Source organism: Pelecanus crispus, chromosome 6, assembly GCF_030463565.1.
Source record: "Pelecanus crispus isolate bPelCri1 chromosome 6, bPelCri1.pri, whole genome shotgun sequence".
Lineage (NCBI taxonomy): Eukaryota > Metazoa > Chordata > Aves > Pelecaniformes > Pelecanidae > Pelecanus > Pelecanus crispus.
Window position 1 is genome coordinate 59,807,768 of NC_134648.1, and position 20,636 is coordinate 59,828,403.

The 20,636-nt window shown below is 40.1% G+C and overlaps 2 protein-coding genes across 8 annotated transcripts in view; one reads left to right on the plus strand and one right to left on the minus strand.

Annotated features, from left to right (window-relative positions):
* SETD3 (SET domain containing 3, actin N3(tau)-histidine methyltransferase) overlaps positions 1-751 on the minus strand; it is a 65,314-nt gene extending 64,563 nt beyond the window's left edge. The window contains exon 1 of the mRNA XM_075712754.1: positions 719-751. The gene's annotated coding sequence lies outside the window, so the exon portion shown is untranslated. The remainder of the gene's footprint in view (positions 1-718) is intronic.
* A 530-nt stretch (positions 752-1,281) lies between these two features.
* On the plus strand, positions 1,282-19,644 carry CCNK (cyclin K). 7 transcript variants are annotated; one of them, XM_075712388.1, is made up of 11 exons: positions 1,282-1,363; positions 3,266-3,531; positions 4,589-4,670; positions 5,285-5,416; positions 6,243-6,348; positions 6,490-6,547; positions 8,862-9,031; positions 10,668-10,954; positions 14,948-14,984; positions 16,049-16,123; positions 18,316-19,644. In XM_075712388.1, the coding sequence occupies exons 2-11, from the start codon at positions 3,335-3,337 to the stop codon at positions 18,936-18,938; spliced, it is 1,767 nt and encodes a 588-aa protein (XP_075568503.1). In that variant the 5' UTR covers positions 1,282-1,363; positions 3,266-3,334; the 3' UTR covers positions 18,939-19,644. The 7 variants fall into 7 exon arrangements, with proteins under 7 accessions (XP_075568503.1, XP_075568504.1, XP_075568506.1 ...); XM_075712389.1 differs by lacking the exon at positions 1,282-1,363 and adding an exon at positions 1,618-1,633 and having other exon boundaries at positions 3,242-3,531; XM_075712391.1 differs by lacking the exon at positions 1,282-1,363 and adding an exon at positions 1,653-1,688.
* The last annotated feature ends 992 nt before the right edge of the window (positions 19,645-20,636 follow it).

Here is a 20,636-nt window from a genome sequence, read left to right on the forward strand (position 1 = left end):
AAAAAAAAAAAAAGGGAATTACATCACGGGGAAAGCAGTTTTAAGGCATTTGTTTGACTCCGGTTTCTGATCAGCCTCTCGGGGCGGGGGGGGGACAAGGGAAACGAGCGCGAAGAGGCGAATGCCACCGCCTGGCTCGCTCGAAACCCGCGCAGAGCGGGCTGAAACGAGACCGACCCACGCACGGCGGAGCAGGAGCGCGAGCCGGCGGCGGGCCGCGCAGCGCACGCCAGCCGCCTCCGGCGAGCCGGCGGGGGGGAGAAACGCCGCGGCGAGTGGGCGCCGGCCCCCGCTGCCCGCCGGCCCCCGCTGCCCGCCGGGGCAGGGGCGGGGGGGGTGCGGCGCTGGGCGGGGGCGGCCCCACAAGCCGCGGGGCGTGGCGCGTGGTCCCCCCGCGCGTGGGGTAACGGCCGCCCAGCCCGGCCCGTCAGGAGGGGGGGGGAGGGGGGTGGAGGAGGCCGGGGCCGGCGCCGCGGGGGGAAGGAGGGGGCGGCGAGGCCCGGGCCCGCGGAACGCGCCCCAGGGCAGTGGGGGACGGGGTGTCCGGAAGGAGCGGCGCCTCCCGCGGGCACGGAGGTGGCGGGGCCGGCCGCGGCGGGGCGAGGCCCCCCGGGAGGGCCGAGGGGAAAGGCCCGGGCCCCGCCGGGGCGGGGGCGCCTGGCCGAAGGGGCGACCGGCTCAGGCGGGAGAGGGGGCCTCGGGCAGGGCCCCGCCTTACCTCCCGCGCGGCGGCAGCTCCTGCCTCGCCTGCTGGGAGCGGCGCGGAGCCCCAGCCCCTGCCGCCGGACGCCGCTGCCCGCGGGTGGGGAGGCAGCGGCCGAGCTCGCCCCAGCCCCGCGCTCCCGGCCCAGCCCCGCCCGCCGCCACGCCACGCCCCCTCCTTCCCCCTGCCGCCGCCATTGGCCCAGCCGGATGGCCCCGCCCCCTCCGGGACCTATGGCGGCCAATCCCCAGCGACTTCGCCTTCGCTACCGGTCTTAAAAAAGGGCATGGCAGCTCCCCCATTGGCCGGGATTTAACCCATGCCTTCAGATTTCTACTGGCTACTGCGGCTTGCAATCTTCTCCCTCCGGCTTTCTGATTGGTCTGCTGCAAGACTACGGGAGCGCGTCGCCCGCCTGCTTCTCGCGCTTCGTTGCCTCTGAAGGAAACGGGACTGGCCGGCGGGTGGCAGCTGCCGCTTCTCATTGGCCGCTAGGCAGCAGGGGCTCCGTCCTCGCGCGCGATGCCCTTGTGACGCCGACGTGATGACGCAGCGAGCGGCCTGGCCTGCTTCCCAAGATGGCGGCGCGCAGGGCGCGGAGGCTGCGCTGTCGTTAGAGGGTCCGCGCCCCGCTGGGGTTTCCTCTCCCGCGCGTGGCCCGTGAGTGCGCCGCGCCTGCGTGGGGCTGCGGGGCGACGGCGGCCGGGGCCGCCCGCCCTCCGGGGCCGGCCGCTGGCGAGAGCCGGGGCCTGGGGAAGAGAGCGGGGAGGCCGGGGCGGGCAGCGAGCGAGCGAGCGAGCGCCTCCCCGGGCACCGGCAGCCTCGGCTGCGGCGGGCGGCCGGGCCGGGCCGGGGGGGAGCTGAGCACCCCTGCCGCTTTGGGGGCTGCGGGGGATGGAGCTGGGCTCTCGGCCGGCTGGTTCGCCTAAGGTAGGATGTAAAAAAGCCGGGATCGAGCTCCTGAAACCTTCTCTGTATTAACGGGGTGCGTTAAAAAAGCAGAAGAAAAACTTCCGTTATTCTTTTCGGTCCTTACGGTTTGGATTGGCATGCTTGAGGTGGCTTGTTTAGGATGTTTTCGGGTTGGTGGTTTTTTTTTTTTTTTTCCCCTGATTTTGTATTCGGAAATGCTTTCGCTGCTTACAGAAGCAGGTCGCGTCGCTTCGGGTGATTTTGCTGTTAATTGAGTTTTAAACTGTTCAGAGCGTTAGGAAGCAAAATAACTGGTAAGGAAGGAGAACCACAACAGTTGTAAAAAATAACGCTTTCTTGGTAAATACGATGGGAATGTGTGGTGGTGGCATGGCGCTCTTTTGTTGGTTCTGGAAATAGTTTTAAGTAGCCATTCACTGATTTGTGACAGAGTTTGGATTTGCCTGTGACCGGTACCATTAGTTGTGAAGGTTCTTCCAAAACCAACGTAGAACAAAGACTCGTTTCCTTTATTCTGAAAAAGAGAAACTTCTTGAAGTTGAGCAAGATGCTGATTGCAGGCATCGTTTTCCTGGCGGTTCATGTGATCCCCTTCTGTTTTCAGAAGGGAAACATCTGGAAAATTAACAGCTTAATTTTAAGAGTTTCAAGTTTGGGTCTTCCTCTTGACTGATTTGCTTAGAGCAAATATATTGCATCATATGTTAGTCATTATTTGTTATGCAAACCTTTGCAGGTGACTGTAGTAATTTGTGCATAGTATCTGTAGTTTAGTGAATTACAGTAGAAGTGGCTTTGTGCCTGAGAGAAATAAAGGCAGGAAGACAGTCCTCATCCTGTCTTTAAATTCAGGCATGGCTGAGCTGAGTCAGTTATGACTGACTTGAAATTCAGTCATAGCTCAAACACCAGAAAGTTGCCTACAGAGCTTTGTGATGTAAATATACATACCTTAGTGCTGGTAAACACAGGAAAGTAGCGCACTCATTGAGTATAATCAACTGCCTTATTTTGGGGATGATTTTAGATGCCGCCTTACCCTACAGACTCATATCAGTTGTCTTGATCTTGGTATGTGGAAGAACACTACTTTTGTTACCTCTTTTTCTTCAAGTAATATAAGTACAGACCACTTCATGAAGCTTTTTGCCACGTGGTTGCTGCTATCTTACCACCCGCGGATATTTGGGAGACCAAGTGGGTATTTAAATTGCCATTCAGACTGATCTAATGAATGTGTTTCCTAGTTATGAATAGTGAGCTGGTGTTTCCCCCACCACACCACCACTTTTCAAATCTTGCTGCTACCATCACTGAATTGCTTTTCCTTATTTTGTGGACGAAGTAGGTGGAAGTTGTTCTACTAAGAATTAGCAGATATTGTTGATAATGCATTCTTAAATTTCTTTATTAAACAGGTAATAGCAGAGATAACCAATGGCTATTTCTTTGAATTGAATTTGCAGTATATGGGGAGGATAAGGGCAAGGCTGATTATTACTTGTGTTTGAGCATAGAAAAAGTCCCTTCCAACGGGCGAGATTAAACACTATTCCTCTTTACTCATCTTTGAGCGGGAGGGGGAAGTCCCCTCCATTTTTAAAGAAATCCTTTTGTCTTTTCTTTAAGGTTCTGAAGCAACTATCTGAAGACTTCCTTTTTGAAAACTTAAAATCAAGAACAATTCTGTTTTAATAAATGAAGGAGAATAAAGAAAATTCCAGCCCTTCTGTAAACTTGGCAAACCTGGACCATACAAAGCCATGTTGGTACTGGGATAAGAAGGATTTGGCACATACACCATCACAGCTAGAAGGGCTTGATCCGGCTACTGAGGCACGATACCGCAGGGAGGGGGCCAGATTCATATTTGATGTGGGAACACGTTTAGGGCTGTATCCTTTAAACTCATGTTGGTATGAAATTTCTTTATGAATGGGGATTTTCAGAATAAAATGTACAAGAAATGTTATGTGCTTAGTTAGGTGTTCAAATGTTTCTTAATCATTAATCAAAAATCTTTTTGAGTTTACTTGCATTTTGATGTGATATGTTCCTACACAATGTTTATCCATTCATTGGATAAACAAGGTTTCAACTGAACCATTTTGGCAATAGAGAAGATGATACAGACTTGCCAGTTAAGGATAACTTTTGGCAGTTACAAAACTTGGTCTCTTACTACATGAATCTACGTAACTTCTCAAATTTTGAATTCTGCATTCATTTTTCTACATATTTTGCCTCTGAGACTTTTAGCCTCTGCCTCCCCACTCTTGGGTTCTGTGGGTTTTTTGTTTGGTGGTTTTTTTTTTTTTTTTTGTTTAGGTTGGGATTTACAACTTTGTATCTATTAGCAAGTTCTCCCCACTGTCCCACTCTCCCACAGACTGCCACTTAAACTTTTTGCTTTCTGTATTCGTATGCTTCTTTTAATGTCCTCAGTTCTTTGTTTAATAAAACCTGGTGAAGATGGAATTTTACTCTTCTCATCAAAGAGAAGAGTAGGGAACATGTTCAGATTTTATTTGCGTTTGTAGGTGTGAATAGTTAGTAACTTTCTTCCACACCAACAGTTTAATCTGAAGTGATAATTGTTCTGTTACTTCATTTACCATCTGCTGGTTTTGACCTTCTCTGAAGCAGGTGTGGTTTGACATGGGGATGACTTTGTGTGGATCCTCTTATATACATGATTGGGACTTTGCACACTTCCAATAAGTGCTTTAGGTATCAACTGCGTCTGGGCTGAATCACAGTAATTACACACCCCTAAGGGGTTTTGTGGCCTTTTCTCCTAAAGCTGCTGTTTTGCTTGCAATGTTCTCTAACTGGTCACTGAACGGACAATTACGTGAGGTAGTTGATACAGCAGAATGTATCTTTTCCTTTGTGCATGTTTGATTTTAAATTTTTTATGCCCTGTTTGAAAGTCCTTATTCTGCACCACAGACATTATGATACTCTAGCAACCGGAATAATTTATTTCCATCGGTTTTATATGTTTCATTCCTTCAAACAGTTCCCAAGATATGTAAGTATTTACAATATTGATGCCTTAATACAGTGACTGTGCTAGGCATAGACTATTTGAAATGGTGATAAGTGACTTGGGTACTACTCCTGGCCACCACTTTGATGAAAACTAAACATTTTATCTTTTAATCATTTTATCTTTTAATCATTACACTTTAAAATACGCTGTTCTTGCTTGTTTACACATTTCTATTTATGCTTAGAAATATATTTATATTGACATTGCGGTTATGTCTTGCTGATACTGTTCTTTCGAAAGAGTAACAGCTATAGTTCTGGCACTCCTGTATTGGCTAAAAGAAAAAAAGTAGTGTAATACCATCTTAAAACTGCCTGACAGACAATGCTGAACCAGGACAAATTCTGCTTTGCATTTCTGACCTTGAAATAAAGTTGTATAAAATGGACAGTCCTCCGAATTGTGTATTTTTCCTTTGAGAAAGTAAAAGTTTAAATTAACACTATAATAAAATTAGAAATTAATATGCGTATTAAGTTTTTCCTGGGAAACTTCTACAGTACTGTTAATGGAAACTGACAGTGCTTTTACAATGCTATATTGTATTGCATATATACATGCAGACAACTTCTTGAAAGCACTTTCTTTTTTAGGTGACAGGAGCCTGCTGTCTCTTCCTAGCAGGAAAAGTTGAAGAAACACCTAAGAAATGTAAAGATATAATTAAAACAGCTCGTAGCTTGCTAAATGATGTACAGTTTGGACAGTTTGGAGATGACCCAAAGGTAAAAATGCTCATGTTGAAATTCATACCATCGTATTGTACTCCAGCAAAGTGCCATACATTCATTAGAGCACTGACTGATTTTCAGTTGTTTTAAATGAAATTGTATGTTCAGCATGCATTTATGGCTCTTTTGGGTGATGTGATAGGTAACTATGAAAATAATTCTTGCTAATACAAGTAGCTTTGGGAGCATACTGGGGTAGTTGTTCGTATAAAAATATTTACATTTGATTTCATGTAAATTCTGATGTTATTTTGCAAATTAAAGTAAACTTGAGTAATGCCAGTCAGAGCTAGAAATGTCATCAAGACATAAATCATATTGACAGTCTTAATGTCGTTTTAGGAAGCAATTAATAGCAAAACTTAAGTAAGAGAACTACATCTCAAAAGTATTGAGAAGTTCCCTGTTTAGCGTATTTGACTTAGCAAAACTATGCTTCTCTCAAAATTTGCATATTATAAATAGCAGAAGGATCTGAAACTCTGGAGAGAAATGTGGTGAGCGCTTACCTTTTTGTTGTGACTTTGTATATTTGGCACTTTCATACTGTGTCTGGTTCAGTTCTTTCCTCCATGGAGGAAAAGGAATTTTAAACACCACATCCCCTCTCCTGACTCAAATGTGAAGAAAAAGTATCTGGGTTTAAAATAATGTTTTAAGTTGGAGAGAGTTCTGTTCTCCTTGGAGACAAACCCTAATCAAGGAAAAGCAGACAAACATGTTTGCCTGGAGATACTATGTACTCATGCTTTATACCAGCATAAAATATTTGTGAGTAAAAGAAGGAATCATATTGTGGTTACCTTGTAACATTCTCTAGGAAGAAGTGATGGTCCTTGAAAGAATCTTACTACAAACAATAAAGTTTGATTTGCAAGTGGAGCATCCATACCAATTTCTTCTCAAGTATGCCAAACAACTCAAAGGTAAAATATTACAGGGTGAGCAAGTAATGCCTGTTATTAATTTTCAGAACTTAATTTACATTATCAGTGCAAGAATATTCTATTCCAAACTGTTTGTCCTTTCTAATTTTATTTTTTACAACTTTTCTGGTTGTTTTTCAGGAGACAAAAATAAAATTCAAAAGCTGGTTCAAATGGCATGGACATTTGTCAATGACAGGTAAGATACTTCTAGGAAACCTTTTGAAAGTGCGATAGTTACTGTTGCTTACTTTATTCTGGGATTAGATATTTCCTTGACAAATGTTTGTTACATGTTTTCTGTTTGTTATACGTTTTCTGGATTGTGTTCATCAGTTTTTCTTTCCATCATTACCATCATAGTTCCATTGAGCAGGGAATCTAGGATGAGTATAGAAGGAGACCATTAAGACCTTTGCAATTTTGTGGTAATGATTTAGTGCTGCATTAAAAAAAAGTTACTGTCTGAAAGGGCCAAACCAAATTACAGATCTCCAGGATACAAGCTGGCTTCTTGCCCAATATATGTGGCACATTCTGAGAAAAGAAGTAATTTCCCAATTCCATCATGTTGGTCAATATTTTTTTCTTTGTAAAGTGATATTTTGGTAATAATGAAGTAGCCATTAAATTCAGTGAGGAATACATTAGTGCTAGACGTACAATTTCTTGAATAATGGATTAGCAATACAAGGATCACATCAATTAACAGGAGAGTGTGTAGAAGCACTTTTCATGTGTAGGGTGGTATTGGGGGAAAAAACCCAAAAGAACTCGATACACTTTAGTCTTGTTAAGGAGGATTCTGCAGAGCTGGGCAAGTTAATTCACCAAGGACAGTTAAATGTAATTTTTAATTTCCATAGCAAACCCTTAAGAAAATGTGTAAGTGGCTTGAGTATTCAGAAATGCTAAATACGTTGCTTTCAGTCATACCTACAGCAGTAGAACACCGTTAAAAGAGGTGCATTTTTATTCATATGCCTAATTTGAAGTAGCACAGTGTGGGTCCAGATTCTGTAGGTATTGCCTAAGCTCTACAGGTTAGTTTGAGCAAAAGGTTGCTTTGCGTATTTGGATGTCAAGAGATGTTTACTTCAGCTGCTGTCAGTCTTGCAAGTGATGATCTTACAGGTGGGACTAAAGTACGGCTTGACTGTCACTGTTTGTCAGGGAAAACTTGTGTTATGTATCCATCAAACTTTGGACACTACTGTACTTGGAATCAGATGGTGTTTAATAATTAAAGAAAATGCACTTCAGGAAAACATTAGTATGAAGTCAGAGTGATTGTTTCAAATAATACTTATCTCTGTTCTTGAGAGGCTGTCTTGTGCTTACTTAATAGGCATCATATTAAAGTGTACTTGTTTTCTAAGATCCTGGGAAAATAATTCTGTAGTTAGCACTACAGGCCTTTAGAATAGGGGGTTCTGGTTTTACGCAGCCACAGTACACCTCCCAGGTAAATGTCATGAAAGTAATACTAAGAAATTGGTGTTTTAAGAGCTAATTCTTGTGTCTTTTTTACTGTTTACTGCTGACCTGATACTGCCATTGACCTTCAGTTACGTGTAGCCCACTGGAGAGAAAATGGATTTAAACTACTGTCTAGGCTACTATTTTGATGCATTTAAGGACATAATAATGAATTCATCAGTGAATTCACAGAAACTTAGCTGGCTAGCTGGATCTAAAATTCTTTAAGCAGATCCTGTTACAGAATCTATGGAGGAAAAAGAAAGAAAAAAAGGAAAAGGAAAAAGAGAAAAATTTTGTAATTTTGAAATTAATATCAGGAAACAGTAACTTTGATTATCATAGGGACTTAGGTAATATCAATAATACCAATAATGTCAGTTATTATAGCATTGGGTTTAACAAAGTCTTTTCAAGAGATAACCTGTTACAGTTTTTACAGCTTGATCTAAAACTTGCATCGTGCTTGACAAGTTGCTTTACAGGTTCATGTTGGCTGTTCTGTGGTGATTTTTTTTTTAGTACTTATTTACATTTTATTGAAAAACATTTGGAAACTCCAAAATCCAAATGGGGGCATCATTCCTTAACCAGTGTAATGCAGTGACAGCACACTTGTGTAGCAACGAACATGGACACTTTATTTAGTTAATTCTGCAGATGAGACTAGAGTGGAATGTAGCTGCCCATACTCAGAGTACAATGCTGTCTTTTCCCTCCTCTTCCACACCCATATAGTGTTAGGTTTTCTATTTTTGAACTCCAAACTTCTTGTTCCTATGTGGTGTATTGCTTCTGCAGGCTCTCTGTATTATCTGTGTAAAATTAGCTCGTTTCATGATAGCAGTAGTGCAGAAACAGTTTAGTTTTGTAAGCTCTTGTGTTTAACAAGGCTCTTAATTAAAATTGTCTGAGATGTTTAAGTGTGGTGGGATTTTATACCCTGTTAATTATAGCTGTCGTACATTGAAGTGTTGTACTTTGACAGTTAGAATAATCTTCAGGGTTGTGTTTTGCTTTGCTTTATATTCCAGTCTCTGCACTACACTGTCACTGCAGTGGGAACCTGAGATCATAGCTGTTGCAGTTATGTACTTAGCAGGCCGTTTGTGTAAGTTTGAAATACAGGAGTGGACATCAAAACCAATGTACAGACGATGGTGGGAGCAATTTGTCCAGGATGTTCCCGTTGATGTTCTGGAAGGTATGAAAAACATTTGCTGCAAACAAGGGAGTATTTCCTTTAACTGTGTGATCTAGGTCATTGGTAAATGCAAATTGCTTTCTGTCTGGGTTTTCGTTAAAATAATTGTGTGGAGTATGTAACTCAGGACATAGGTGCTATGCCTTAACCAGGTTTTTAATTAAACTTGTAAGACTGGCTTAGTCTGAAAGCATCTTTAGTTATCATGATTAGTCTTCTGGTCAGTATTTGCTTTACTACTTGTTTAGTTTGTTAGATAGACAGCTAATTAGCTGCTAAACTGTCATGGTGTGTGTTTTCTTTTTTTAATGATTCCCTTCTCCCCATTTTAAATAAGCAGCTCTATGCACACTGGAACTAATGGAGCCTGGTTTGCAGTGGTTTTCTCATTGATGGTTGACCTCTTTAACCAAATTATGCTAAGGTTGCAATCACATTTTATGGTGTACCACAACTGAGGAACAGATTATGGGGGGTGAATTCGGGGGGTGGGGGGGTGGGGGGGTGGTGAATTCTGGTAGAGGATGAAGTATGGATCTTTTTCATCAATACAGATATCTTAATACTATTCCCTTTGTGTGTATATATTGCTCATATTTACCTGCTGCTTCTCCTCTTGAGAGAACCCCAGGAAGTTCATAAAATAAAGCAGGACCTTTCTTGACTCTTGTTAAGTAAATTGTGGTTATGTGGCCACTAATTTGTCTTTAATAAAGTTTTTACTAACTTACCCGGTACAAATGTCAGGCTAAGCATAATTCTAGTTCCATAAGTTGGTTTAGAAACCTTCTTCAAAAATTGATGCTTGTCACAATCCAGTGTTTGGTTCTAAGGAAGTTTTAAATGAAACAGTATGTGTTGCTGTTCAGGTGGTTTAGCCTTTGTTGCTCTTAAAGCTTTTCGGTAAATACCATACAGTTCAGGTGATTTCTTAAATGGTTACTTGCTCTGTTTGTATCATGGCTTTTTTCAGAGTTGCTTCAGTTTCAGATAGATCTCTGCTGAATCCCTGCCAAAGAGGGTTATAGAATGGGAGTCTCTCTAGTTGCTGCTACTGCATCAGTGAATGCTCATTGAAAGAACTCATTTAGCTTTTCTAGAAGGGTTTTCGTTTCCTTGAGTGCTGCTTTTGCACCTGGTTGTCAGTTGGTCCTACATGTTTTCTGACAGACCTTTAGCTCCCAACATGGTGGAAGAAGAATTTAGTACTAGTCCTTTACTTAGTTTCCTTAAACTTTTTTGACTGGCCTAACCAGATGTATATGTTTTTAACATTCCTTCACCCTCTTACTATATTACTATCCTGTTGTTACACTGTTACCTGACTCTCCAAGCACACAATGATAATGTATGGTATATCAATACCAAGACACTTTGTTCTTCTTCTGGAAGGTGTGCATATACATCTACATATTGTTTAGCACGGACAGAATAGACTCAGAAATGCAAATATAAATCAAAAAACTCTGCTGCTTAAAAAATCAAATCTGTGGTCATTATTATAACAATGAGTAATATTTACAATTAATTTTTCTGAAGTTGAGGTCCACTAAAAAGCTGAGTTGATTATAGTGTATTAAATGTATAGTTGTACATTATGGGTGTGTAATCTTTTTGATAATTCTTTTTTTTTAAGATATCTGTCATCAGATCCTGGATCTATACTCACAGGGAAAACAGCAAATGCCTCATCATACTCCTCACCAGTTGCAGCAGCCACCATCTCTTCAATCTACACCGCAGGCACCCACAGTACAGCAATCGCAGCAATCCCAGGGTTCAGAGCAATCGCAGACTCAGCAGCAAAAAGAGTCGCAACAGTCAGCACAGCAACAGCAGCAGCAGCAACAGCAAACACAAGCACAGCAATCTAAAAAGCCCTCGCCCCAGTCAAGTCCTCCTAGACAGATTAAAAGACCAGCAGTAAGTTTAACTTTGAACTTTAACTTGCATTTTTATTTTCAGGCTGATCTGATGTCCATTTGATTTAAAGGCTGCAGTGTGCAGCAGACTTGTGTTTGCTTTAAGAATGAGCCTGGTAGTTAATTTTGTATGGTAGACTTCCATTGGTTATGTGGCAAGTATGTTAGTGTAGAACAGCCTTTACAGTTTTGGCATACCACATTCTCATTCCACTTGAGAGGCAAGACCAGTGGAGCATGAGCTATTAAGATTCTAACTCTCCTTGTGGTTCTGTGCTATCAAATGTTGTTGTTTTCGCTATTAAACAGGCTTAATTTAAGGAAGATCTCTTGTGCCGCACCTGAATGGAGAGATGTGCACAATGCTGATGAAGATGTTATTTGACTTTGTGGTCTTTGATTACAAATTTAAGAGAATGGTGGCTTCTCAAAGTATGTCAAAATTCTTAGAAGTCTTTCAAAATAATCTAATAACAGTAGAAGCCTATAAATGTATCATATGTTAAAGTCTCACTTTGTATTGAAAATACAATACATTGAAAATAAGAAAGTACACTGGCAGTTGGATAATATCACAAGTACTCTGAGTGCTTTTTCACAGTCATCAAGTCCAAATGAAGCTTTCAGACCTTAATCTACACTTTTTGTGCTTTTTTCACTCTTAAGTTATCCAAAAAAAAAAAAAGAAGTGTTAAAGTGTTACCCAAATCTTCTTGCATGTACTTAGTAAGAAGAGTGTTTTCAGAACTAAAATCTTTGGAACAAGTCCATTGAGGAAGTAAATTTTGTACAGCTTTTACAACTTCTGCTCTGACTTGTAATTAATGCATGCCAAAACTAGAGAGCAGACATCAAGGGAAAAAACAAACAAACAAACAAAACCAAAAACTGAGGAAGAAGCAACAAATGATAGAATGAAATGGAATTGGAAGAGTGCAGCATCTTCATGATAGCAGCCTCCCAAAAAAGAGGAAAAATGAAACTTTAAAACCTCGGTCTTGTAATTACAAGATACAGCCTATGACTAGGGGAAACAATCTGCACTGAAATACATAGTTCTTGCACTGAACTTTAGAGTTGTTCAGGATAGAAATCTGATAAAATGTGTTAATTAGCTTAAAAATTGAGCAAGCTCTTTATAGGCAGTATGTATTTCTTTTTCATACTTTTTCTACTGTCAGCACAAACTCAGCTTGGGTTGTCAGATTGGTAAGGTGGGGAACTCTTTTTCTTATTTTTCTTCAACAAAAATGACTAGGACAGTTTGGCACATCAGAAACTGTAAATAACAATTTGGATTTTTCTTTGTGTGTCCATCTGATTATAAGTTACAAATGCTTGTTAATTCATGTAAAGGCTCTACCTTTACAGTACTACTGATTTCATCCCATCCCATGCATTAATGAACTACCTCATTGAAAAAAGTGGTGCCTTTTGCATGAATAGTATCTGTTGTCCTTTAACAATCACCTCTGGTCAAGCCCTCAGAGCAACTTACCTGTTCTTGAAATTAAGAGTTTGAGGTCCACCACCTAATAATTAAGGAAGTGAATAGTTCAGATAAAAAGGTAAGTCCTGGTACACCACAGGCATCCAGAACAAATATAAAGCAAAGGGTGACTCACAGGAGGAGTTTTGTAGGAGAACAGCACCAAGAGCATGAATTTGAGAAAAGCAAATGTGATGATCTGAAATCATTCTTTCTCCAGAAAGCAGTCCAGGAGAACAAGATGTGCAGTGTTTGAAAGATGTGCTTGGTGCTTCTAAAATGTTCTTCAGTTTAGATGTACTGTAAACATTACTTAAAATGTTTGCCATTTTCTATAAATAGGGCTTTGCATGACTTCTCCTTTGGTTTGTACAGAACATAGATACACTTTGTTCCTGGAGGCCAGATTTTCCATTTACATGAACTCTTAGAACTCCATTACCTTCTACTGAGCCACGATACTTTCAAGCAGCTGAGGCATTGGCCCATGACTTACAGACCCATACCAGATGTCTAAAGCATCTGTGCATCCTCTGCATCTCTGGTGGTGAAGAGCACTTGAATGTTCAGTTGACTTCACTAAAAATATACTGGTGAATCATTAGATGTAAATAGTGTATTTAGTTTGATTAAACTAAAAGTTGTTAGTGGGAACAATTTTAATGCACATAGCACTAAAAGCAGTTACATTGTGGTGTGAATTGAGCTTATGAAAGTATTAAATAGCAATCAATGTGCTAATAAATCAGTAATGTTGACCCTGGGATGTCATGACTGGAGCAATACAAGCTACAATACAATAGAATAAGAAAAAAAAAAAAAGAGGTCGTCTGTATTTTAGCAGCTGCCATTACTAGAGAAGTGATTTAAATTCTAACAGGCTTTGGTTTTGTTGCTTCTTGATTCTTTTTTTTTTTTTTTTTTTTTTCTTTTGTATAAATACAGTTTAAACTGATGCTTGTTTTTCTGTCACACGACCTATTTGGCTCCAGTTGCTTGTTCTGTTCTAATGGTATACCTCGATGACATTATTTTCTGAACATTGCTCCATGTTAACAAATGCACAATAACCAAATTGCTTGCAACTTGAAGTGATCAACTGACTTCACAGAATGAGTCATTTTTGAAAACGTCGCAAGTAGTGGAGACTTGCTTCTGCTTGAAAGTGCAGGGAGATCTGATGTTCGCATTCACTTTTAGACAGAGAATTTAGTGCTAGAAAATTGAGAAAAGACTCGTGCCCAAGTAAAATGAAGGCAGCAGATGAGCCTGTGAGAGTCACCAAGAACAGTATGTATGTTTGGAATGGGAAGATAAAGACTGTCCTTAGAAGGTAGAAAAGCAGCCAGAAGGTGGCTGAAGATCAATTGAAATGTCTGTCAAAGGAATATAAGAATGAGGTAGCCTCAAACAGGCCTTGGGTACCTTTGTATTGGACAGCAGAAATCTTGAGAATACCAATCAGAATTAAGTGAATTATTGGAGTGAAATGCAAGTCCATTCTTGCTGCAGAAAGTAAAGTGATGGGAACTGAGCAACAGTCGGTGAAGGTAAAGCCGCAAGAGGTAAATAGTGCCTTAAAAAAAACCCCTTTCTTTCAAAAGACAGAGAAGCTATGTACCATTCCCCTCTGACTTTTATAATTAATTTTAAATACATTTGTAGTTAAGCTTATTGTACTTAAAATTTGTTAGGTTTTCTGCTTTTCTGAAAAACCATCAGCTACCCGTATCAGTTGGACTAATTAAGCTAGAAAGATTTTTCTTACTCCCTTGTCTGTGATTCTATTAAAAAAAACGCACAATAACAAAAACAACCAACCAAAAACTTGTGATTGGAAGGATGATATGAGGTTTTGTGGGTTTTGCTCAGTATGCATAGTTTTTTTTTTCTGGCATAACATTTGGCTTTTATACAATGCTTTCCATCTGAAGGCTTGTGAAGTGCTTTACACTGAGTAACACTTCCACTGACCTCCTGTCCTGGTAAATAAAGCATAAAGGCCTGAAGTGATTTTGGCAAAGGTTGAATGACAGGTCAAAGCAGAATCAGGAAGAGAGGCCAAGTCTCTTGCTTTCAGCTCAGTGAGCAGTGTACCGGACCATGACGTATGTGCAGTGGGTGATAAATAAATTAAATTAGATGTAATACTCAGCAGTGAGAACAGCAGGAAATGCTGTATCTAAAATTGCTGCTATTTTTTCAGTCTTTTCATTCTGCCAGTTAAGCTGGGCTTTCCCAATGGAATTTGACTTTGTTCAGTGTTTGTGTTGTATCTGCCTAAAAAGACCGGACATTATTAGCCTTCTAATAAAAATATAGGAACAAATAAAGGGTTTGTCCTGCCTCCTTTTAGAGGAGGGAGGAGGTAACTGGTTCTGGTTTAGTCAGATCTGTACAAAAGCTCTTCAGCAGGCTGTAAGTTTTTTGCTCATGTGTTACTATTTTAAAATACTTTGTATTTTGCAGTGGTCTTATTTCCATCTTTTTTTTTTTTTTTTAAAGCAGGCTGTATCTCCAAAAGAAGAAACAAAGACATCAGGTAAATGTTAATATTCTATTCATATTGCTTTCATTGTATTGTTTTAACCAGAATAATCATTTGCTGATGTGTGCTTAGTTAGTTTAGAACTGCCAAGCCTGTAAGCAAACAATTTTGAGCCTAATAATGTGTCTTTAAATATATACTGTACCTATTTTTAAAATGTTCCTAATGGCAAAACTTGAAAAAATGGAAGTATAACTGTGCCCCAAGAGTCCCTTAATACAGTCTGTTCAGTAGAAGTCTTGCTAAACTACTCAGCTCTCAGTGTATAACTCTGTGCATCATTTGGAGTAGTTCTTCAGCAAGCAGTGGAACCTTGAAGTGACTGAAGGTACCAGGTCATTAAATAGCTGCACTAATAATAAGTCTGTTAGTAATCAGTGACATTTGTAACGGGTTGTTGGCATGGCTGCCAGGAAAAAGGCATTTTGTATCAATATATAGTCTAGCTTAAGAAATGCTTCACTGCAGTGATCGCATCTAGTTCTTTTTGTTCGTTTGGGGTTTTTTTCTTCATTTTGCTTGTTTGGAACAATGCATTTCAGGATAGCTAGGATGTGATTCTGTAACCTTTCCTAAGTGGCACTTCTGCCTCTAGCTCTGCAGATAGATTCCAGAGAACTCTCTTCTCCCGCCTCTGTACTGTGCATTTGCTATTTTGTTCGATTTCTAGACACACATTCCCCTAGCAGAGCATAGTTCAACTCTTTCTGAGATTCGTTTTAACTATTTGCAAGTTACAGTTTTGTGCTAGAAAATATACACGTCATCTTCACATACATACTGTTACTGGGACAATTTGTGTCTAGTTATAAAATACATACATTGAACTTGAAGGCATGTGTTCTTTTGGAAGACTTGTATGTGATACTTCATGCCACTTTATTTATACACAGGTCTTGATTTTAATTTTCTTTATTAAACATACCTAGTATATAGGATTTACAGTGTACTTTTGCATAGTGTAATATGATAGGATAATCATTAGCATGAGACCAGAGTTGGAATTTGAAAACTATTGCAGAGCAATAGCCAATTAGGAACTTCCAAATGTTTTTTAGAACCACCACCACCATCTAAAATTCCTAAAATTGAACCTTCACATCCACCAATACCTCCTGCACATCCACCTCCAGGTAAGCTTTTATTTTCTTAAACATATGTACTGTTGCCATTAATTGCCTTGCTTTTCATTCAGATGGTGGTAACGGTGTGGGGGCAGGGGTTGTTGCCTTGATTAATCAGCTTGGCAAGTAAAAGCATTAGGTAGATAAGCTCCAAAGGGAATTTCATCTTAGTGGCACAGGCTTTTCCAGACAGAAGCAAAAAAGTTACGATGGAAGCAAGACTATCCTAGGTGGACAAAAGCAAGACAAAGCTGTGGCTGTTAAAGGCATAGAAGACTAAAACTAATTGACACTAGCAGGCAAAAAGGGACTTGTGTTCTCAAAAGGATGGCAGGTGCCCTATTGTATTACTAGAGTAGCTTCCAAGTATCCTATGTAAGTCCTCCATGTTACATCTTTAGTATAGAAATTCTGCAGGTGTGTAGCTTCTGAACAGTAAGGGGGACACTTTCTTTGCTGTATCCCAAAAGAGGACTTTCATCTGCCAGAGAACTTCAACACTGCACACATGCCTTATGTTAGCAAAATAAACTGTACTGTTGTAAAAATGTGCTTCCAGTGCCTTGATGCATTAGCTGTCCTTCCAGTGACCCTTAAATATGACATTAATATTTTATAGATCACAGTCCATAATGTAACTGTAAGATGACAGCTTCTAACAGGGAACTACAAGAGAGAAAAACAGTGCTCTGATACATAGTAGGACCGTTTTTCCCATTTGTTAAAAATCTAATTACGAATGAAGGGGTTATTCTAAATATCATGTTCGTTATTCCTTCAGTTGTTAAATCTTGAATGCACATCCTGCATCCAGAATGATTCTGGAAATGAGCAAATGGGGAAATTATTGTCTCCTATAATTTAGGAGCTAGAAGTCATTGAAATCACAGGTACCACAGCCAGCATACCCATGTTGCATGATCTAATTATGTAGCTGTCCTAGGGGACAATTTTGCTGTTAAAATTATGACTGCTTAGATAAGGTGAATTCTGTTTAGACAGGTAATGAATTAGTTTCCTTTGTTATCTAAAATTTTCCTCTTAGAATTTGTTTATACAAGTAAATCATTGTATAAGCACTGAAACATTTTAAGAACAGTCTTTAGAGGCCAACTCTTGTGTTTTGGGGCTCTGAGGAAAAATCAGGTGAAAACTAAGAATGTTTATCGACCACATGTTCATTATCTCAAATTCCGTTTAGCATTGCCAGTTTAGTTGTTGCATGTAACTGGAAATGACTGCCCTATACCTGCTTCTAAATAACTTCTTACTGAACAATGCTTTAGGTGTATATATAAACAAGCAAGACAGATGTCAAGATGCCCCAAACTCTTTTTTGTTGGGCTTTTTAATACTGACTGTATGACCATACAGAGATGTTGCCATTAGGTCAGTCTTCGTATTGTGGTATTCCTTACTTTATAATGTCTGCATTAAGAGAGGGGGGAAATCAAGATTCGTATTTAACGAGAAGACAGCTTAAAGCACATTCTTCCCAGAAATGGCCAAGTAGAATTCTGTAAAATTCTGACCTTTTTATGAACTTCCCCAGACTGTCAGGTACTGAGTTCCTTTAAAGTAATCAGTGGAACAAAGCTGATCAGACTTCATGTCCCAAGCAATCTATGGCAATTTCTTACTTACCCTCCAGTTTTCTTTTTTCTTTCATTTGGTAAACAGGTTTAGAACTGAGTGTTAAAGACTTGAGACTTTGGCCTGTATTCTCAAATAATATTTCCCAATGTGAGAAGCAAGTGAACTGCAGAGGGTAATCCCAGGCCATCTCCTGGAGTATAAAAGAGGTAGAAGGGAGGCCTGGACTAAAGAAGATTGAAGCACTGATCAAAAGATTTTTGGTATCTTGGGTCCCATGACTTTTTATATCTGCTAGTTGTGATTCTGTCCATCCAGTCTGCTAATTTCTGCTGATTGTAGAACAATATTTAAATTACAAGAAAATAGTAGTAAGAACAGAAGATGTGTTTAATTTTTATAACGGGAAAAGCTGAACTGTGAGCTTTGTTACGCAGCTTAGTTATTTTCTAGTGATAGAAGAAGGTCTGGCTGGATACCGTGTGGCATTCAGAGACTTAGAGAATCAAGTCCTCTTTTGATATGTTCACTGGAAGGAAAATATAAAGTACTCAGAAGCTGTTATTGCCACCATCCTTCAAAAAAATAAATGAGATTTTCTCTTCCAGAGCGCAAGCCTCCTTTGACAACTGCAGTTTCAATGGGAGAAGCAGAGCAATCTACTACTGTGGACTCAGTAGATATGCCAAAGGTCCAGATTCCTCCCCCTGCTCACCCTGCCCCAGTACATCAACCTCCACCTCTGCCACATCGTCCCCCACCCCCACCCCCCACCAGTTATATTACAGGGATGTCTACTACAAATTCTTACATGTCAGGGGAGGGTTATCAAAGTCTTCAGTCAATGATGAAAACAGAAGGACCAACTTACGGAGCTTTACCACCGGCCTATGGACCACCAACTCATCTACCATATCATCCTCATGTCTATCCTCCCAACCCTCCACCACCAGTTCCACCTCCACCCCCTACTTCATTCCCCCCGCCCAATATTCCACCTCCTACTCCTGGATATCCTCCTCCACCTACATACAACCCTAATTTCCCGCCTCCAAGACTGCCTCCAACTCATGCAGTACCACCTCATCCGCCTCCGGGGCTGGGAATGCCACCGGCTAGTTACCCCCCGCCTACTGTTCCCCCAGGTGGACAGCCACCTGTACCACCTCCAATTCCACCACCTGGTATGCCACCTGTAGCAGGACTTGGACGTGCTACATGGATGAGATAGCATGAGGTAATTTGCACGATACACCTTTATGTTGACTAGGCAGGAGTAGCTAGCCAAAACCTACTTTGTAAAGATGAAGAGGAGGGTAATTTGTATAATTTAGATGAAGAAATGAGGTGGTGAAATGAAAATTTAGCTGATCTGTTTGCAGTATTGTTTATGGTGAGTTATATAGGCTTCTAGATTTTAATCAGCTCTGCAGTATCTATTCTAACTTTATACGTTTGACTTAAGTTTAAATTGTCTTGAGTTATTCCAGCACTGGATTACTTTGTACTAGCAAAACCAGCCATATTGGCTCAATTATATCAGTAAGAAGAAAATTTCCTTCTAGAAATTAGTGCCTATTTTTGAGTATCAAAATAGCCAGATACAATGAAATTTCATCTATAGTAAGAAACTTCATTTTTAGTAATAATTAAAACAACACGATGTCAAGCATAAAAGCTACTTTATTTAAGAGAGATTCTGAATGCTAGCTGACTGGAATCATTTTGAGGTGTTTGCCTTGCTGATATTTTTGTTTTGGAATGTACTGGTATCTTAAAGTATTCTATGTTTACACCTATTTGCAAATTCCTGTACATAATATATATATTTTCTAAGTGTGAAAGTCTGAATGTAACAGCCTACTGTGATGTACATCCTGGTTATAAATGGGACTACTTCGTTCACATCTATCCAAATAAAATTTGTTCTGAATTTAGTGGATTTCCAGGTTTTTTGTATTAGTTCAGAATTCATAACTGTGGTACTTACTACAAGGTATTTCAGCAGTGCTCTCCCAAATCTTATCCATCAGTTTATTTAAAAAGAATGTATTTTATTTTATTCAACTAGAAGTATACACTATCACAATCAATCTCTTACTTCATTTTTACTAAAATATTTCAAATGAATGTTTTACACACATTATCAAAAAAATCTGTACTATTACTTTCCCTCCCCAAAAAAGCCAGAGTGGTTCAATAATAGGTAAAAACGCGTGCTAAGGTCTAAAGAATTTTGCTATATACACAACAGCAGGTGCTAAGTTTTCCAGTTCTTTGTAAATCATATACAGAAAATATAGCAGGGCTGTTAAGATCACAGGTTTAACAGAAATCAAACTTTAAACTGATTTCTAAAGCAGCACAAATAGACTTTCCCCACATTATGAAAAATATACAATTTTATCACTTTACAGTCATGCACTTTGAAAAAGATCAGTAGTACTCTTCACCCAGTTTCTAAAAAGATAAAAGGTCACTTCAACACTGAATTATTTTAATATCTAATATTTGGATAAAAATGTGCCATTCTCAAACAAGGTTGTGCTCAGCAGTCTTATCAAGGTGCAAAGAGCTAACTGAAGCTGGTTACACCGCAGCATTTCAGCAACTTTTATGGAAATGCCATTCACTTCAGTCACTCCAACAAAAGCCAAGGATGTGATTTTACTTTCCTTAAGCAAGCAAAGTCCATTTGTAAACAGTGGATGCTTTCTTTGCTGGAGGATTGCAGAACCCAGGGCTTCAATCTTGAGGAAATTAACTTGGACTATTGGCCCAAATATATAAATTTAATGGCCACTATTTAAAGAGATGCTCCCCTCCAACTTAATGTACAAAGCTCCTCAGGTAGTTTTCAGTGAAGACTTAGCGCATGGGTAAGTGAATTTAAATATGCATATAAAACATCTTTTTAGACAACTGAAGA

Coding starts and splice junctions, on each gene's coding strand:
- CCNK (XM_075712388.1), top strand. CDS start 3,335: ATGAAGGAGAATAAAGAAAATTCCAGCCCTTCTGTAAACTTGGCAAAC. Junction 3,532..4,588: donor GTGGGAACACGTTTAGGGCT/GTATCCTTTAAA, acceptor TCTGCACCACAG/ACATTATGATACTCTAGCAA. Junction 4,671..5,284: donor TCAAACAGTTCCCAAGATAT/GTAAGTATTTAC, acceptor TTTCTTTTTTAG/GTGACAGGAGCCTGCTGTCT.